The sequence below is a fragment of the Myxine glutinosa genome, chromosome 4 (genome assembly GCF_964187855.1).
Source record: "Myxine glutinosa chromosome 4, kmMyxGlut1.1, whole genome shotgun sequence".
NCBI lineage: Eukaryota > Metazoa > Chordata > Myxini > Myxiniformes > Myxinidae > Myxine > Myxine glutinosa.
In genome coordinates, this window is record NC_136264.1 from 94,466,893 (window position 1) to 94,485,729 (window position 18,837).

Below are 18,837 nucleotides of genomic sequence, written 5' to 3' on the forward strand. Positions count from 1 at the left end.
GTCAACCCTCAAGGTCATCTTAAAGGTCATTTTTGAGTCAAACATGTCGGTTTTTGAGTTTTTTGTCAAGATTTACGCGAGGTTCACCATTTTATGTTTCTGGGTTGGGTAATCGAACTCTGACCTTATTTTTGACAATTAGAGGAAATATTTACATGTCTATTTCCTAATTTTCAGGCATATGCAGTTCATCAGTCTAATTACAAAGGTACGGATTTTGATGTTTTATGAACTGTATGCCATATCCTTGTGTTTAATTTTTGTGCGATCATGATCCGGGTTCATGTATACATGATTGTATACATGTCATAAATATGACGTCATAGGTCATGTGACCTGGTGGCCATATTGGATTTTATGAAAACCTTAAAAATGGATCCCTGCCTTCATTTTTCGATCGATTCATTTTGAAATTTGACCACTTATAGTACGCCATGTGATTGGATGCATATCCTAATTATGACGTCATAGGTCAGGTGACATGGCGGGATGGACCGGTATGGTCCCCGGATCATACCGCCCTTGGCGCCCGTCAAAAATCGAAAGAGTATGGCATGGGCAACATCTGCGCCAAATTTGATGCTTTTGGAAGAATTTGAACCAAAATATCCCTAAGGGCCCTGACTAAATATTGTCTGGGCCATTTTAGGATTTCTGTGTGGAATAAGCTAAGATTTAGTAATTTTTTCAGCTTTTTTTGTTTTGCTCCACTGCAAATAAATACATATGTGCATACCAAAATATTTTTTAATTTCAACAATTTTCTGGAAGAAATGGTGAATTATTTGAAAAAAATGCAAGGGTGCCAATATTTTCAGCCACAACTGTATGTTTGTTTAAAATGTAACAAATGAATACTTAGTCTTTAACAAGATTCTTCTTACCATAGTCCACTACAGATTCACGTAAAGCTCATTCCTATTTATTCTGAGGTATTCACGATTATTACAAAGTATACAAAGTATTCATTGTGAATTACTCCATTTACAAAGGAACAATATTACCATAGTTGTATGCAAAATTACACAACTAATTCAGTGGAGAATGAATTTAGTACGGATGCTGGCGATACTCGCCTACTCTTCAAGAAAGACATCTCAAGAAGAGCTGGGAGTCTTCCTCTTCGGAGACTTCCACACTGCCAAACTGTGACCTATGAAGTCATAAATTTAATATTTCAATACAAATGTGTCAGATCATGTGCATGCAATTTGATTTTTAGGATAAGGAATTCGATTAAAACATTTTTGTCTGGTATACCACTTCACCTATGATGTCATCATTATCAGGATTTTGTTCTCCATTGGGAGTTCTCCATTGCCAATGTGCCAAGTTTCAAATTTTTCCATTCAGTGGGCTCAGAAATAATTTTTCATTTGCGTTTACTCCAAGATGGCTGCCATATCACGTGACCTATGACGTCATTATTATGATTAAAACATTCTGAATGGTTGTCACTCCTACACTGAAAGTTTCGTCTCAATCGGACATTTGGTTGCTGAGGAAAAAACGAGGTTTAGCCCGTATGGACAGATGGACAACCCAAAAACAATGCCTCCGGCCACCTTCGGGGCGTACGCATAATAACGATCTTAATCCGTGCTTGGGTCAATCGGATGAAAATCGATTTTTCAGATGAAAAGAGTTGACCTTTGACCTCAAAAATAGTTGCTTTCCCAATTCAGTGAGGAACTATGCAATTGCCATTTAATCGGATGAAAAATGACGATTGTAAAAATTTGACCTCGACATGACCTACTGAATCCTCAATCAATAGGCTTTTCAGTTGTGACTACCTCTACAACTTTGTAAAGTTTCATGACGATTGGTTTTATAATTGTGACCTGTAGGCAATTATTGACAAATACAAACAGAGAATAACACACAAGACCAACCAAAATACCTGAAAGTGGTAGCAGGGTAGCTGTTTTTCAGCTACCTCGGAGTGACATCCCTGCCCTATGCGAGTCCCGGGCTCAGCTGGCTGACAGGACCTGATATGGGCCCCTTGTCTTGGGAAACGGCTCCCCACTGCATTTTGGGGGAAGCCTCTTTAGGCAAAAGGTTGAGATGGACACTCATATCAAACCGCACCTGTAGGTCAGCCTGGGCAGCGCTACATCGTGGATAAATGTGCTCATGAAAGTCGGTGGTAGCACCAATTTAGGCATCACTGCGTAGCATCTGCAAACAGCTGTGTCGACTTTGGACATCAAGGGCAGCAGTCATCATACCGACGGTCTGGCCAGTCTGCTGCAGCTATATGCATCACACTTCAGGTTGCAGTTACTGCACCTGCAGCCAACGATGCTCATATCAATAGAGTGGAAGAGGGATAGCACACACCTTTATCACTTCTCTGTGGCTGTTTTTCCCCTTCATTGGTACCTGCTCACCACTCATTTTTACCCATACAGCAATCGCGCAACGCACAGTGCTTAGTGAGCATGTAAAAAGGAGGGAAGAGATTCAGCAAAAACGACAAACACAATCATACTTGAAAAATATTTGATTTCGCAAGTAGCAAACAAAATGAAAACCGAGCACTCCCTTTTGGCGCTCGTCATCGCTGGGCCCCATTCTGTGCCCGGCGATGACGTCATGCAGCGCCTGGAGATGGAATAGGAAAGGAGCGGTGTACAAAAACAAACCTAGAACGACACTTCGACATCACGACGTCGACCGATATGCCTCCGCCCACATAATACTTGTACCAAGTTCGATTTAAATCCCTTCAGCTGTTCACAAGTTATCACATTTTTACATGACATGACCTCTGGCTTTGACCTTGCGACCCCAAAATTTAATCAGTTAATCTTTACATTATACATACCTGTACCAAGTTTGAATTAGATCACTTCAGCTTTTCTCAAATTATAGACATGTAGGCAATTATTGACAAATACAAACAGAGAATAACACACAAGACCAACCAAAATACCTGAAAGTGGTAACTTTGACCTCTTGACCCCAAAATCTAATCAGTTAATCATTGCATCATTCTACATTACTGAACCATATTTGGTTAGAATCCCATCACGATAACAGGACTTTTACCTAACATGACCTCTGACCCCAAAATCTAATCAGTTCATCTTTACCCAATTATACATACCTGCACAAAGTTTGACTAAGATCCTTTCAGCCATTCTCAAGTTATCGCGGTAACGAAAACCTATCATGGATGGACGGACGTACAACCTGAAAACATAATGCCTCCGGCGACTTTGTCAATGGAGGCATTTTAAAAAACAACAACAACAACAACAACAAAAAAAAAAACACGAGCTCAGTAGGCGAGCTATTTAATCTTGCAATTGTGACCTTGAAACTAACGAATGTAACCATAGCCAATGAAACTGCCTGAACAGCCCTATGGGCAAGAAAGGTCATCCCATCCTCCTCCATTGGGAAACTCATTCTGGGAGGGATGTATGGGGGTGGCGGAGGATAGGAGGGAAAGGTTGCAATGGGTGGCATCTACAAGTAAAAGACCAATATCCATCAAGTTTCACTGCCTGTAGGCTAATGCATTCCATCAATGTTGGGAGTGGCCTTTAAGACCCCTTCATAAAATTGTTCATGAGGCGCCATTACGATCCATTTTTACCCCTCAAATTATACTGTCAACTAGACAATGTCCTTCAAGTCAGTGCAGATGTAATACATGAAGGTTTAAAAGTTGATATACATTGCAAATAGCATAGGAACAACATAATCGTGAATGGTAGAGATTCAAGCATGGTTGTTTGCGAATGATCAGAGGTACCTTTCATGGAGTGCTTCCACACAGCTTCAAAGGTCTTTGCTTCATCTTCACAAGCAAAATTTAATCCCATGTGCAAGCCCTGCACATACGTACATACATATTATTTATTACTCGATATAGTCACATTCAAATCTAGAAGACCATGCTCATGCGGACAAAATTATCCACAACCCAGCGATACGAACCTCAACTTGAAAGGCAAGGAAGTATGGACGCAACATGCTGTAGTTGATGCTGCTCAGATCATTAACAATTATCTTCTCGTCTTCCTGTTAAATGAACAGTAAGAAATGGCAGTTATGTCTAATACGCATTTCAGTCCACAGATATTTGCACAAATGTTTATGGAAATACTTTACAAATAAACTTGTAGGACATCATTCCTCAAGCCAAGGCCACATCACAGCACTCAAATAAAGCAGGTTCAAAATAAATAAATAAAATATACCATTATAATAAATAAATAAAAATTCTATTTTGTTTAAATTTTATTGAAATACAGACTTGGCATTTAATATGGATTATTTTTTTTGTGGGGATGAACTTACTTTTCAAGATGTCTTAGAACCAAAAGTTCATTGTAATTATGTAGAAATTATTCTAGATTTTGTTAATGTGACCTTTAAAAGATACAAAAACCACATTTGACATTTCGAAACAAATAAATTGATCCTTGAAAGTGATGTAAACTGATATCGAACTCAATTTATGGACAGTATTGTGTTAAACTTCTGTACGTTTTCCAGAAGTATCTCTTTATTTTGCACATTAGCCAAAATTTTTTTAAACAAAAACAAAAGTTAAATTACGACTGGGATTACGGACAGTAAAATTACAGTTCAGTACTTCGTGTAACCCCCACGAGCATTCAGGAGAGCACGTACACGTTGAGGCATGCTCTTCACGAGATTTGCCAAGGTTTGGACAGGAATCGCATGCCATGCAGTGACAATAGCCTGCTGCAATTCACGCACAGAGGTCGGCTGCTGGTCCAAGTGGTCGATTTGACACGTTAATTCTGCCCACAAGTTCTCCATCGGATTCATATCCGGGGACATGGCAGGCCACTCCATATGCTCTACACCACGGTCAGCACGAAAGTGTTGGATCATGCGAGCATGATGAGGCCGTGCATTGTCATCTTGGAAGACAAAGTTTCCTCGAAAGGCTGCACGAGCAAATAGAAGCAATGTTTCTTCCAGAATGGCCCTGTACTTGAACTGGTTCAGGTTTCCATTCAGAACAACCAGGTCAGTTTTGCCCCCTGCATGAAAAGCAGCCCAAACGGTCACCCCACCACCTCCAGCTTGGACTCTTGGCACTATACAATCTTTGTTGTAGGCTTCATGCACTTGTCTGCGCACTCGGACGTGGCCATCTTGACGATAGACCAGAAATCTAGACTCGTCACTGAAGATCACGTGATTCCAGTGTCCTGGCTGCCATTGACGGTGCTCTCTGGCCCACTGCAATCGGCGCTGGCAGTGTTGTCTCGTCAGGCGTGGCTTTCTCAGGGGACGCCTGGCACGATAGCCTGCTTGAACCAGTCGTTGGTTGACTAGCCTTCTGGATACAGGCACATTTGGTTGCTGCCACTCAGCCCTAAGCCGATTAGCTGACTTGGTATGGCCATTGCGGACTAACCGGTGCAGCTGGCGATCATCCCTCCTTGTGGTTCTACGGGGACGTCCTGGCCTCGGTATTGGAGTAGGGACACCCCTCTGAGCATTTCGTTTCAGGATCTTTGACACCTGACCTTGAGTGATGCCATACTGCCGAGCAATAGCACGCTTTTTCATGCCGTAATTTCGTAAAGCCACCACTCCATGACAAACAGCATTGTCGAGTTGACGGACCATCTCCAGAGGAAGCGGCAATAACTTTTGGAGACGTGCAGCAGTTGTTTTCCACTAATACAGAACGCAACAACCCTTGTATACCTGAATGTGAAGCCAATCGTCAAATGCACCTGTCCGTACATTTTGCCACGCCACCTGTGATATAATCCTGTTGTTGACTTCTTGCTGCGACAGACAATCAGTGACATGGTTCTTTTAACAAATAAATCACCAAAGTGTAAAAGAAGCTCACCAGATTGATATACTGAGTTAAGGAAGTACACCCAAGTCAAGAAAAAAAAAATATTCCATATTAAATACCAAGTCTGTAAATAAATATATATATATTCATTGCGAGCCTTAAATGATTTTTTTTTTTTTTGAATAAAGGGACCTCCAGGCACACTTCTAAACCCGCATCTACATCTATCTATAATTCCAGTAATCTCTGTACGTTTGTTTGTCTGTGACCGCTGTTTCTCGACAACTACCGGTCCGATATACTTGAAACTTGCCAGGTATATTGCTGGGGACCCGAGGATGTGCCTTTTCAAGGTTTTAAATTAATCGGAGAAGTACTTACCGAGCTATGTCCAAAAAACGCTTCAACCAATCAGAGAGCAGCGAGCTATCACGTGTGCCGAACGTGGCGATCAGACTCTGCCTCGGACGGCACATTTGACAGCGTATTCATTTATTTCACGTTGGAAAACTATGTTGCCGTTAAACTATGTTTTAAAACGAATTCAAACTGCGATTAAATTAAAACGATTCATCGTAACTGCGATTTGCGAACTTCCGGACAGTCAAGACTTCACTTCCGGCAGCCAATCACAGAACGCTTTGTTGCGTAGGCGTGGCCGATGTGAGACGAGCGGAGCTGAGCGCGTTACGAGCTGACCGCCATTACGGTACGTAATTCGATTTCTTATGCGCATTATTTCTCCCAATTCAGTCAGAGCGAAGGGCGGAAGCGAAGAGCGTTGTTTTTTTTGTTTACGGGCGTACGGGCGGGGTAGAGCGTACGGGTAGCGTTTTTGTTTTTTTTTGGCAAGGAACGGGCACCCACGTACGGGCAATGCCCTAGTTATATCAAAGCTGCGAATCCAATGAAAAGTGTCATCTAATAATTGTCCACATTATTCTGATCGTTCACTTTTTTTTGTATACAAGATCGAGGCTTGTGCAAGAGCTAAAACTTGAGATCCCTCTCAATCAAACCAAGATCCTGTGGCTCTGAAAGAGCCAGCTATTACTTAATCATACTCGTATCGCTTGATAAACGTGAACCTGAATCCGACTCAAGCATGAAAAGGGTGGTTTTGTTTCCAATGGACAAACAGCGAAATGGAATGTGACAATATGGGAAGCTTTGTGTTTGTATCAGCTTTCCTGATGCGAGACGGGTTAGAAAACGCGCTGCAGGTGGACCAACACATCGGGGATTCAAAGCCCTAAATATTTTAAACTTAAAACGCAACCCAAACGGAAATCGAGAGCAATTTTGTACTTCTTAGGAGGTAGAGTGCAGTTTTCATTTACACAAGAAAAATAAATAAATGATGGCAGATAACAGTAAGAAGTGAAAATAAGGAAAGGGATTTTGTGAGAATGTGGTGGGAAGGAAAAAAATGCTGGGGTGTATTGGGCAGGGGAATTTTTTTTTTTTTAAACCACACAATTATCTGCACCTGCACATCGAACACCCAGAGAAAGTAACTTTGAATCTGAGCATCCCACACGAGGCAAGCTACACCACAGCTTCGTTTTATCCATGCAGGCAGGCCGGCGGGAGATGCTTCGAGAAGTTGCACTACAGCAGAAGCGAGAGCCTAAGAAGGATTACAATGAAACCATGTTTAAGCACAAGAGGTTTCTATGGGAGGGGAAGGGTGAGATCTCGGAACAAAACGATCAATCAAAACTGAAAAGGAATGTGTGGTGCAAGAATATGAGACGTTTGAAATGCGCTCGGCATGCATTTTCAGTGATTTATTTCTGCTAGCAAGGACACTTTACCCTTCTGCCACTAGGGAGGAATACACAAGTCAGTGTGTTAAACAATTTTCACCATTTTAAACAAACGAGTGGCAATTAAAAAATGGTTAAAACCAAATTTCGCATTCCTGGATGCAAAAATATCCATGGATGAGACCGAGGATTTGAGTTCTCACAATTTCTTGTTAATACAAGCGAGCAGCCACAGTGGGCACAAAATTATATATATGTATATATATATATATATGTATATATATATATATATATATATATATATATATATATATATATATATATATATATATATATATATAGTTAGTTTTCGCATGACCCTCCTGCCCTTACCAAGGGGAGATTAAGCCCCTTGTTCTTCTTGAGCCGTCGCAACCGCGAGATTTGAATCGCCACTCCCAGGCAGACGCAAGGTAGGGTTTTGGGACAATTCTCGCACGTGCCTAAATACCTATGCCACCGCGGAAGCGGGGATCAAGCCTCGCACGAACCACGCGTAATTTGGGTACGTCCGAGCGGATGCCGTACCACGTGGTCCGTGCAGATCTCTGTATTGGAACCCGATTCGAGCAGTTTTATTCGTACCACGCTTAGTCAATGATGGAAGGGACGAGACGGTCGAATAAAAGGAAGAACACAGGTCTTCTCATAACTTGGTTCAGCTCACCTCTCCGCAGAACTGCCGGGGGGCTTCACGCAACGGGTTATATTGCCAAACCCCTTAGCTCGCTCGAATGTTCTAACCACGCCTCTTGATGCAGGGACGCAGCCACTCCCTTCGAGCCCTGATTGGCAGCTCGCTCTTACCGTCGGCTTCTCCTCCGCCTTCCTTCGGTCTTGCCTCGACTTGCCAGGCCTGCCTCGTGTTAATTTGCGCCAAAAGCCAAAGGCGGCATAAGGCAGCATAAGGCAATGAAAGGACCTAACTCATTATTCTACTCAACACAAGACTAGCACAGGAAAAGGACTATGCTTACAGATACTAAGAAATAACAACTATCGCGAGTCTACGTGTTGTAGTGTGACTAACTACGAGGAGGGAAATTAACCTTTATTTGTACAAACTCAAAACCGCAACAATATATATATATATATATATATATATATATATATATATATATATATATATATATATATATATATATATATAGTTACGGTTTCGCACGACCCCGTTCCCTTACCAAGGAGAGATTAAACCCCTTTTTCTCCTTGGGTCGTCGCAACTGCGAGACTTGTCGCCACTTCTGGTCAGACGCGAGACAGGGTTTCGGGACAATCTTCGCACGTACCTAAGTACCCACGCTGCCGCGCAAGCGGGGATCAAGTCTCGCATGAACCACGCGTAATTTTGAGTGCACCCGAGCGGATGGCGCACCACGTGGGCCGTGCAGTTACCTTGGTATTGGAACCAGATTAGAGCGATATACTTCATACCATGCTAAGTCAGAGGGAAAACACGAGATGGTCGAATCAAAGGAATAACACGATTTATTTACACTAGTATGTACAATGGTTCGGTAGAAAAGAGACAGGGCAGAGCTTAGTCAGTCTTAACTTATCCCTCCAGACAATGGGCCCATTCATACTCACGGGGGGATAAAGGAAGGAAATGTTCATGCGCTGGAAGCGCCGGCTTGGTCGTTCAGGAACAGCTCACCCGGCGTGGCCCTCTTGCGGTCACAGCACATCCCCCCGACGAAGGCAGGCAGGCGGCAGGAGAGATACTCGCAGCGTGTATCTCAAAAAAAGGCAGGCAGGAAAATATGCGCGTCTCTCGCCCGGCACGGCGGTCCTTCACAGCGCGATTAATACAACTGCGCGTTCACTCTCGTAACTCAACGGAGGATCTGACAAGCTCAACCGAGAACTCAACTTGTAACTCGTCTGCCTCCCTTCTCGTAACTTGGTGCTCCGAACTGACAGATGGGCTTGCCTCATAACTTGGTTCAACACCGCGCACTCTCAGAACTACTTGGTTCAACACCGCGCACTCTCAGAACTTGGTTCAACACCACGCACTCTCAGAACTGAGGTGGGGGCTTTGGGCACAGGGTTATATTGTCACGCCCTGGCCCGTATCGAATGTTCCAAACCACGCCTTTTGCCGCAGTGCTAAGCCACTCCCCTCGAGCCCTGATTGGTGGCTCGTGCTTACCGGTCACTCCCACTTCTGCCCCGCCTTCCTTCGGCCTGGATAGACTTGTCAGGCCGGCCTCGTGGTGATTTGCGCCAAAACTCAAAGTATCGAGGCAGCATAAGCATTGGAAGGAGACCTAACCCTCATTATTCTACTCAACGCAAAACAGGAAAAGGACTACGCTTACATTTACTATGAAATAACTGAACTATCGCGAGGCTACATGTTGTAGTGTGACTAACTATGAGGGGAAATTAACCTTTATTTGTAAAACACAAATCCACAACACTACCCCCCTCCATCGTCAGACTTGTCCGAGTCGAACCCAACAACTGAAACGACCGGTTAGAGAATGACATGCAAAATTAACTTTACTTTTACATGTGACATAGATGTGGTTCCCCCTAACATTTACTCTGACCCATGTATGCGACAATTTAACACTAGATATGTCCCTCCTATTGTGTTGAGTAGCTACCTATCAGATTCACACCCACAATTAACCGAATTCCAGAATTTGTCAAACTAAACACATAGCCGGTGGGCAGCATTTCTATATTTACAAGCACAAAAACTTAACCTTATTTACAATTGAAGACCATACAATTATAACAGGCTAAGTCACATTTTAGTCATTTCGAGAAAAACGTGAAAAATATTTTGAAAAACGTGAAAAACGTGGAAAAATAAAATAAAATGTGACTTAGCCTGTTTATAATTCTATGGTCTTCAATTATATGACCCAGGACCTGTCCTTTTTGGAAGAGAAGATTGGAGGGGAGAGAAAGCACAGCAAAAACACAACACACTCAAAATCATAACACTTGCTGCTTGCATCTTGCTTGTTGCATCTTCTGTGTGCATATATCAAAACGGCTAGCCCCCAGACCGGCATACAGGCCATTTTTAATCTTCAGGGCTACCTAAACTTACACATCTCCTCATCTCTAGCACACCATAGTAAAAATGCACAAAAAATGCTTTTATTTAATTTCATTTCTTTTTCTTTGCCAGGCAGGGCCACTCATGTGGTCCGACTGCTTGGCATTAATGCCACTCAACAAATGGTCCGAAGATGCAAGATGATTTTGCAGCAAGGTGCTGCACAGCAGAGGTGTAAGGCCACAAAGCTTGTGGTCCATAAGTGTAACAAGGTGCAGCAAAGTTTTTGTGGCAGCAAAGTGCTGCACAGATGTAACAAAGGTGCAGCAAAATTACAGCAAAAGGATATGGCAGCAAAGTGCTGCGCAGTTCGGCTGCACATATGTAGCAAGGTGCAGAAGGAATGCTGCACAGGTCGATGGTGCTGCACAGTTCCACCTCCAAAATGGTCCTGGGGTGGGGGGAGAGACGAGGCACAACAAGCAAAGCGGAAAAGACGCAATGGCACACAGAAAACAAGGTAATGCGATTCGAGGGGGGCAGAAGAGCGAGCAGAGCAGGCTCGTCCCTAGCCATCCGTACCCCCCACCGTCGGCTTACACTACCCTAGCCCCCCTTGTATTTACAATCCGTCTCTACGTCTCGTCTCCCATATCCCCCTCTAATCCAAATTCGTCTCCCAATCCCTCCCAGGAAGGAAGGGATGGAACAACCACAATGTCACTCTACGTCGTGATGCGTCTTACAACTCAAACAGCCTACAAAGCCTTGGTGTGGAGCTTCGTCCTCCCTGGTGATTGGATGTGGATGGTGCGAAGGGATTTCTCATCCTACCTAACTACACTACTGACATTTACTTTTAAACTGCCCGGGGTCGTACCCTGCCAATCGGCCTCTTTAAACGATGTGGTTCTAAGAACCCGAATTCCCATTGCCCACTCTGTGGTGTCCTCCGAATTTGGGTCTCTCCCACAAATGTTCACGCGTGCCCTCGCACAATTTTGGGGCTAGGTCGTGTGGCTCCACTAGCAGGTCTACCTACCTGCGCACCTCCGCCACTGAAGTTGCCACCCGAGCTTACCTGCTCCTGCGACTACCTAACTGGGGAAGGCCCTTCCTGGCGCTTACCCCCTCCGTGCCCACCCTGGCATCGGGCAACCCGGGTCCTCTCCCGGGATCCTCAGGCCCCACTCACAACTACCCTAACCGGCTCCCAGAGTCTACCTGCGGCCTCACCTGGCCGACAAACTACCAGTGGCGGAGTGCCCCAATAACCACACACCAATTAAGCCACATGCCCAGCCATTCCACATACTCATGCACCCAACAAAACACTTCATTTCCACTACCTGCACCACAGGTGTCAATATCCATACAAATTTTGCCTATGCCCTCTACCTGGCTTTACACTAAGCAACCTGGGCTTCCGCGAATGGGTTCCACTCTTCCCCCATTCAATCCTTCGCACCATGCATTTCCACACCTTTTATTCCCACACCAAGCATTCCACACCAAATATTCTCACCATTTATTTCGCACACCTTTTTCCTCGCACACCTCAAACACATTTCCATTTGTCTCAACAACATAATTCCTCACATACAGCATCGAGCTGACTACTTCCCCTAATACTCGTGCTTCCCCGTCATTCCTTTAAACTAAGCACTCCCTCTCATCATCCACCTAATCTCTCTACGTCCCCACTATAGGTACAGTGTCACTACTTAAATCTTGTTCATAAGGTCTTCTACAGTCTGCAAATTCCCTAACAATTATCCTAGCCCTCCCTCGGCTAGCTTCGGTGCCCCATGGAGGTAACCATTGCTGGCACCCCCATGTGCCTGTCACTACCATCCCCCTAAACTAATGCTCATGGGCCCTGGCCGTGTGAGGAATGGTCAGACTACCATTCCTCCATGCAGGGTACACTACTCTCATCCGTCCGCTACACTTGAGCCTCTCCATGTGGATGTACTTTGTCATGGCTCGGCCTCGTAGGGCCGAGCGATCCATGCGGGTGGTTTGTCTCCTGTATGTTGGGTCCGTCCGGCATTCTCGATCCAAGGGAGGAGGTATGGATCGGCCGAGGTGCAGGTCCCCATCCCTGCGCGGGGCCTTGCGGTCCCACACACGGTGACCCAACCGCCCACAGTCGGAGCACCGCACCCGCCAGGGTGCGCGGCTCCGAAATCTCCGACCTCCCCTTGAACCTCGCCGATTGCATTTGCCGCCATGGCACCAACCATACAGTGTGGGGGCCGGCACAAATCGTGCACGCCAGTCCTTGTGAAACCGCCGCGGACCCGAACCCCGCCGGCCACTGCTGCACACCACTCACCGGGGGCTCGCGTCTGCTATCCATCCCGCTAAACGCTACCTCGGTTGGTGTCGATGCTTGAGACGCGTCCTCACTACTCGCGACCCACTCAGCACTCGCACACCCAGGCATCCCCACGCCTCCCATACACTCCGTTACTGCACACTCTCCTTCCACATCCTCTGGTGTGCATTCTCCCTCACACTCCAACATGCTCAGGTGTGCACTCTATTACACACCCAATCATTGCACACTTTCCTCACTCACACTTCGGCGCACACTCTCTCATACCGCGCACCAGTCGCCCTCGTACACCGCACAATGGACCTTCCGCGACTGCCCGGGTCTCGTCTGTCCCAAGCGCGCCAAAAACCCGTTCGCGCCAAACACATTCGCGCCATATTTTCCACTCACCTCGGGGTCCTCCTTCCCCGGCTTTTTCGCCAGCACCTGTAAACCTTTATTGGGGTTAGCAAGCACGGCATCACCGTGTGAATACGAACTTTGTGCGCATTCCATCTTTTTCTCCCGCGACTTATTCTCTGGTTCTTCTGTCTCTTCAATTTCAATCATTTCTTTTTCCTCGACGACCGCCGGTGCCCATAAAATTTTTGTCCAATTCGGCAACCCTCGGCTCTTCTACACCCCTTGTCGCGACTCTCATAGCCCCAGTCAACTTAGCCGTCCCTCGCCCAAGCTCGCTCCCCACTCGTTCCTCACACCACGTCACCTCGTCGCATTCCATTGCGACCTCCCCGCTCAACATGCGCCCAATGTCCTCCCCCGTTTTTTCCATGTCCCTTTTTGTCTTTCCTTCATTGACTAAGCATGGTACGAACTATATCGCTCTGTTCGGGTTCCAATAACAAGGTAACTGCACGGACCACGTGGTGCGCCATCCGCTCGGGTGCACTCAAATTACGCGTGGTTCGTGCGAGACTTGATCCCCGCTTCCACGACGGTGTGGGTACTTAGGTACGTGCGAAGATTGTCCCAAAACCCTGTCCCGCGTCTGACCGGAAGTGGCGACTCAAGTCTCGCGGTTGCGACGACCCAAGGAGAACAAGGGGTTTAATTTCCCCTTGGTAAGGGAACGGGGGGGGTCGCGCGAAACCATAACACACACACACACACACACACACACACACACACACACACACACACACACACACACGTCTTGGGAAGGACAGAGCACATAGGCTTGGAACTAGTTATATCTTAGTATTCTGTTCAGTGATTAAGAATATATCATTTTCATGCAGATTGGTATGCATTGTGAATGCAAGTTCGATCAAGTTTTAAAAAGCCCTCCATGCCCCCCCCCCCCCCCCCACAGTGATCACTCAAACTCCTGCAAGGGCCCTCGCCGGCCAAGTTGCCCTCCGCAAAACCGGACCATGCGCAGTGTTAGTTCCTGACTCTTAAGGGAGTCTCTTTGCTGCTTCCTCTTTACATTCCCTTTCAGAGGCCTCACAATGCTCTTGCCTATGACATTAGTTAGGGGCCTTGAAGGAGGGAAAAGGGCGATAAACGTCTTTTAAACAGAATTAAAAGAAAATTGCAAGAAAGTAAATAAAAGGAACTATTGTGGTGCCACAGCCAACCTGGCATTTCACACAAGGTACACTTTAACGGTCACAAATTCTCATCGTTCGCAAACAACCACAATGAGTGGCGTGTTGACGAGGAGGGGTGTCGTTGAAGCTGATGGGAAAGGTGTATGCTGCATGTGTGAGAAGTGTTACGATTTATGGGAGCGAGACATGGGTAATGAACGTAGAGCAGCAACGAAGGCTGGAAAGGGTGGAAATGCGAATGGTTCGGTGGATGTGTAGAGTATCGTTGAAAGAGAGGAAGACAAATGATGAATTGCGAAAGATGATGGGAATAGAGCCTGTGATTGATGCTGTGAAGAGAAACAGGTTGAGCTGGTTTGGTCATGTGTTGAGGGAGGATGAAAGTGACTGGTTGAGAAGAGTGATGGAAATGAATGTAGAAGGAAGTAGAGGACGGGGAAGACCGAGAAAGACTTGGCTAAAGATGGTGGAAGAAGAAATGCGGGCAAGGGGGTTAACAAGGAGAGATGCAGAAAATAGGGCAAAATGGAGAAGATTGTCATGGGGACCGCAAGGCTAGCCCCCGCTCTTGCAGGGAAAATGGCCTTAAAATGCATGTTGTTGTTATTGTTTCTCCCTGGACAAAGTGTCCAATGTAAAGACATACCCAAGGTTCGGGACAAGGGAGGGGCGGGGGGAGGGGCGAGGGGGAGGGTGAGGGATGGGAGGGGAGGGGGTGGGAGGGATGGGAGGAATGGGGGAGGGGGGAGGGTGAGGGATGGGAGGGTGAGGGATGGGAGGGTGAGGGATGGGAGGGTGAGGGATGGGAGGGTGAGGGATGGGAGGGTGAGGGATGGGAGGGTGAGGGATGGGAGGGTGAGGGATGGGAGGGTGAGGGATGGGAGGGTGAGGGATGGGAGGGTGAGGGGGTGGGAGGAGGGGGAGGGTGAGGGATGGGAGGGTGAGGGGTGGGAGGAGGGTGAGGGGTGGGAGGAGGGTGAGGGGTGGGAGGAGGGGGATGGTGAGGGATGGGAGGGTGAGGGGTGGGAGGGGGGAGGGGGAGAGGGGAGGGGGATGGGGAGAGGTGAGGGGGAAGGGGGAGGGGAGGGTGAGGGATGGGAGGGGGAGGGTGAGGGATGGGAGGGGGGAGGGGTGAGGGATGGGAGGGGGGAGGGGTGAGGGATGGGAGGGGGGAGGGGTGAGGGATGGGAGGGGGTGGGAGGGATGGGAGGGGGGAGGGTGAGGGATGGGAGGGTGAGGGATGGGAGGGTGAGGGATGGGAGGGTGAGGGATGGGAGGGTGAGGGATGGGAGGGTGAGGGATGGGATGGGATGGGAGGGGTGAGGGGGGAGGGGGGAGGGGGAGGGATGGGATGGGAGGGTGAGGGATGTGAGGGTGAGGGATGTGAGGGTGAGGGATGTGAGGGTGAGGGATGTGAGGGTGAGGGATGTGAGGGTGAGGGATGTGAGGGTGAGGGATGGAAGGGTGAGGGGGGAGGGTGAGGGGTGAGGGGGGAGGGGGAGGGAGGAGGGTGAGGGGTGAGGGGGAGGGGGAGGGAGGAGGGTGAGGGAGGAGGGTGAGGGGTGGGAGGGTGGAGGGTGAGGGGGTGGAGGATGTGGAGGGGGAGGGGGGTGGAGGGTGGGTGGAGGGGGAGGGGGGTGGGAGGGTGGAGGGTGGAGGGTGGAGGGTGGAGGGTGGAGGGGGAGGGGCAGGGGGAGGGCGAGGATGGAGGGGGGAGGGGCGAGGGGGGAGGGGGGGTGAGGGATGCGAGGGTGAGGGGGGGGGGGAGGGTTTATATTAAAAAATGTAACTCAATTTGCTCAATTAGGTCAGGTTTTTATGCTATCTCAATTAAAAAAAAAAAAAAAAAAAAAAAAAAATTTCGAAAATAATCCTTATGAAATTTGCAAGTTCTTTTTTATTAAACACTTGCATTTTAGCCAAGTGTTAGCCAAGCTTTATATAATAAAGACTACGTATTTCTAATTACGATTGTCATTACTGTTTTTCAGCATGCATAGAATGTGCAAGAATGACCCAAACAGGTTCTGCTATATCTGTGGTAAAGTCACTATTTCAGACTGGCAGTCAAACATCACACATTTTGAGGAAAAGCTATCACGCCTACTTTGGACTTGAACTTGGTGACCAGGACAAAGCCTTTGCCCCTCACATATGCTGAAAAACATGCGTTGAAAGTCTGCGGCGCCGGAGCAACAAGAAGCTGGAGTGTCTACCTTTTGGTGTCCCAATGCAATGGTGTGGAGGGAAGGAAGAGATCATACTACTGACTGTCTGACAAACCTACAAGGCAAGTTAGTATGAATTTAGTATAGTTTTCATTTTATACTTACAAAAATATGCCTGACAATATATGAGATATGTCTTTAACTTATCTTTGTCTGTTTCCTTTTAGGCATAAATCGAAAAAAATAAGCAACACGTAAAGTATCCAGATGCCATCTGCCATAAAGCCAGTGCCTAATGGACCAGAAATTCCAATTCCAACACCGCCCGACAACTTTGATTCGTCGTCCGACTCAGATTAAGAAATTGATGACGGCGACATATCTGATACATAAACAACCTACTGTGGAGCTATGCTCTCATGATAAAGCCGGACAAAATGGGCGACACCAGGAACGAAGTTTCATTGAGCTATTTATTTCTAGCTCAACTCAAAAGCACTGAATCAGCCGATCGGACGGGCGGCAATTTATAAGTCAAGTTCAACACACAAAAGCTACGCCTCAGGTGGGGCGTAGTATGCAAATAGGTAAGCCACGCCTCTCAACGGGGCGTGGTATGCAAGTCAAGTGTTCGCCCGGGAAAGGCAAGTCTGGACATGTCCGGGCGAGTCCGGACAAGTAACCGCTCGCCGGTTGCGCCATCGGCCGGTGCAAGGTGATTGTGTATGCTTCCGGTAACCGCTACATGCACCCCCCCCAGAATTAACTTGCACCGCGAGAGTCAGTTTGAGGGGGGTCTTGATGACCCGGCCGAAACGACCCCTGGTGATTCGTGTGGGGGTGGTAGGTGGCGTGGCAGCGGATGGTCGGGCGGGGGGCTTGGTTGATGGGGGACAGCCCCGCCGTGGAAGAAGGGCCAACCGTGGAGGTTGGTCGAGGTGCAAATGGGCCGGTTTGAGGCGGTCCACGGAGATGTGGTCTGGTTTGCCGCCGATGTCCACGATGAACGACTTGTCGTCCGTCCCTCTTCAGGACCCGGAAAGGTCCATCGTACGGCGGCCGGAGTGGTCCCCAGTGTGCGTCGTTGGATAAAAACGTACTCCGCAGTGCGAAGTGCTGGGGGGACGTTGGGTGGGGGCAGCCGTGATGGGACGTGGGCACGGGGGCGAATCTCCTGGTGGCCTCTTGGAGGACCGAGCATTGGCGAGCCATGGACCAGGGGCCGGTGGCGTCAGGGATGAACTCGCCCGGCACGCGCAGTGGCTGGCCATAGACCAGCTTGGCGGTGGAAGCCTGGAGGTCCTCTTTAGGGGCCGTTCGGAGGCCCAATAGGACCCACGGGAGCCTGTCGGCCCAACCGTCGTCCTGGAGGTTGGCCCTGAGCGGCCTTCGAGCGGTGGAACCGCTCGCACAAGCCGTTGGCTTGGGGGTGGTAGGCCGTGGTGCGGTGAAGCCTGACCCCTAAGGCCTGGGCGACCGCGCCCCAAAGCTCGGAGGTGAATTGCGGGCCTCTGTCGGAGATGTCTGAGGGGGCGCCGAAACGGGCAATCCAGGTGCCAATGAAGGCCTGCACCACGTCGGCGGATGTTGTTGATGCCAGCGGGACGGCCTCCGGCCACCTGGTGGTCCTGTCCACCATCGTGAGGAGGTGGGTGAAGCCCCACGAGGGGGAAGGGGTCCCACCAGGTCCACATTGCCATGGTCGAAGCGCCGCGCGGGCACGTCGAATGGTGCCAACGGGGCCTGGGTGTGCCGGTGGACCTTCACGCGCTGGCAGGCGACACAGGCATTGGCCCAGTCGTGGACGTCTTTACGGAGCCCGTGCCAGACGAATTTCGCTGCCACGAGCTTCTGCGATGCTTTCCGGCCCGGGTGGGAAAGGCCGTGGATGGCGTCAAAAAGGTGCCGCTGCCATCCGGTGGGCACGATGGGGCGAGGTTGGCCCAGGGAAATGTCGCACAGGAGAACTGTGCCTGTGTCCTCGAAGGGGACGTCGGCCAACCGCAGGCCTGGCACCGTGGGGTCGGCGGTCTGGTCGGCCGCCATGCGGGCGAAGTCCACAAGCAGGTGGACGGCGTTCGTGCTGGACCGGGAGAGGCAATCGGCCACAGCGTTGTCCTTGCCCGCGACATGCCGGAT

At 48.3% G+C, this 18,837-nt stretch overlaps 1 protein-coding gene across 1 annotated transcript in view; it reads right to left on the bottom strand.

Annotated features, from left to right (window-relative positions):
• LOC137426216 (uncharacterized) overlaps positions 1 to 18,837 on the bottom strand; it is a 43,021-nt gene that overhangs the window by 15,129 nt on the left and 9,055 nt on the right. Inside the window, exons 2-4 of the mRNA XM_068114896.2 lie at positions 7,299 to 7,439; positions 3,955 to 4,038; positions 3,770 to 3,848 (exon numbers count right to left, since the gene is read on the bottom strand). Of these exons, the coding sequence (XP_067970997.2) occupies positions 3,770 to 3,848; positions 3,955 to 4,038; positions 7,299 to 7,439 (304 nt within the window). The remainder of the gene's footprint in view (positions 1 to 3,769; positions 3,849 to 3,954; positions 4,039 to 7,298; positions 7,440 to 18,837) is intronic.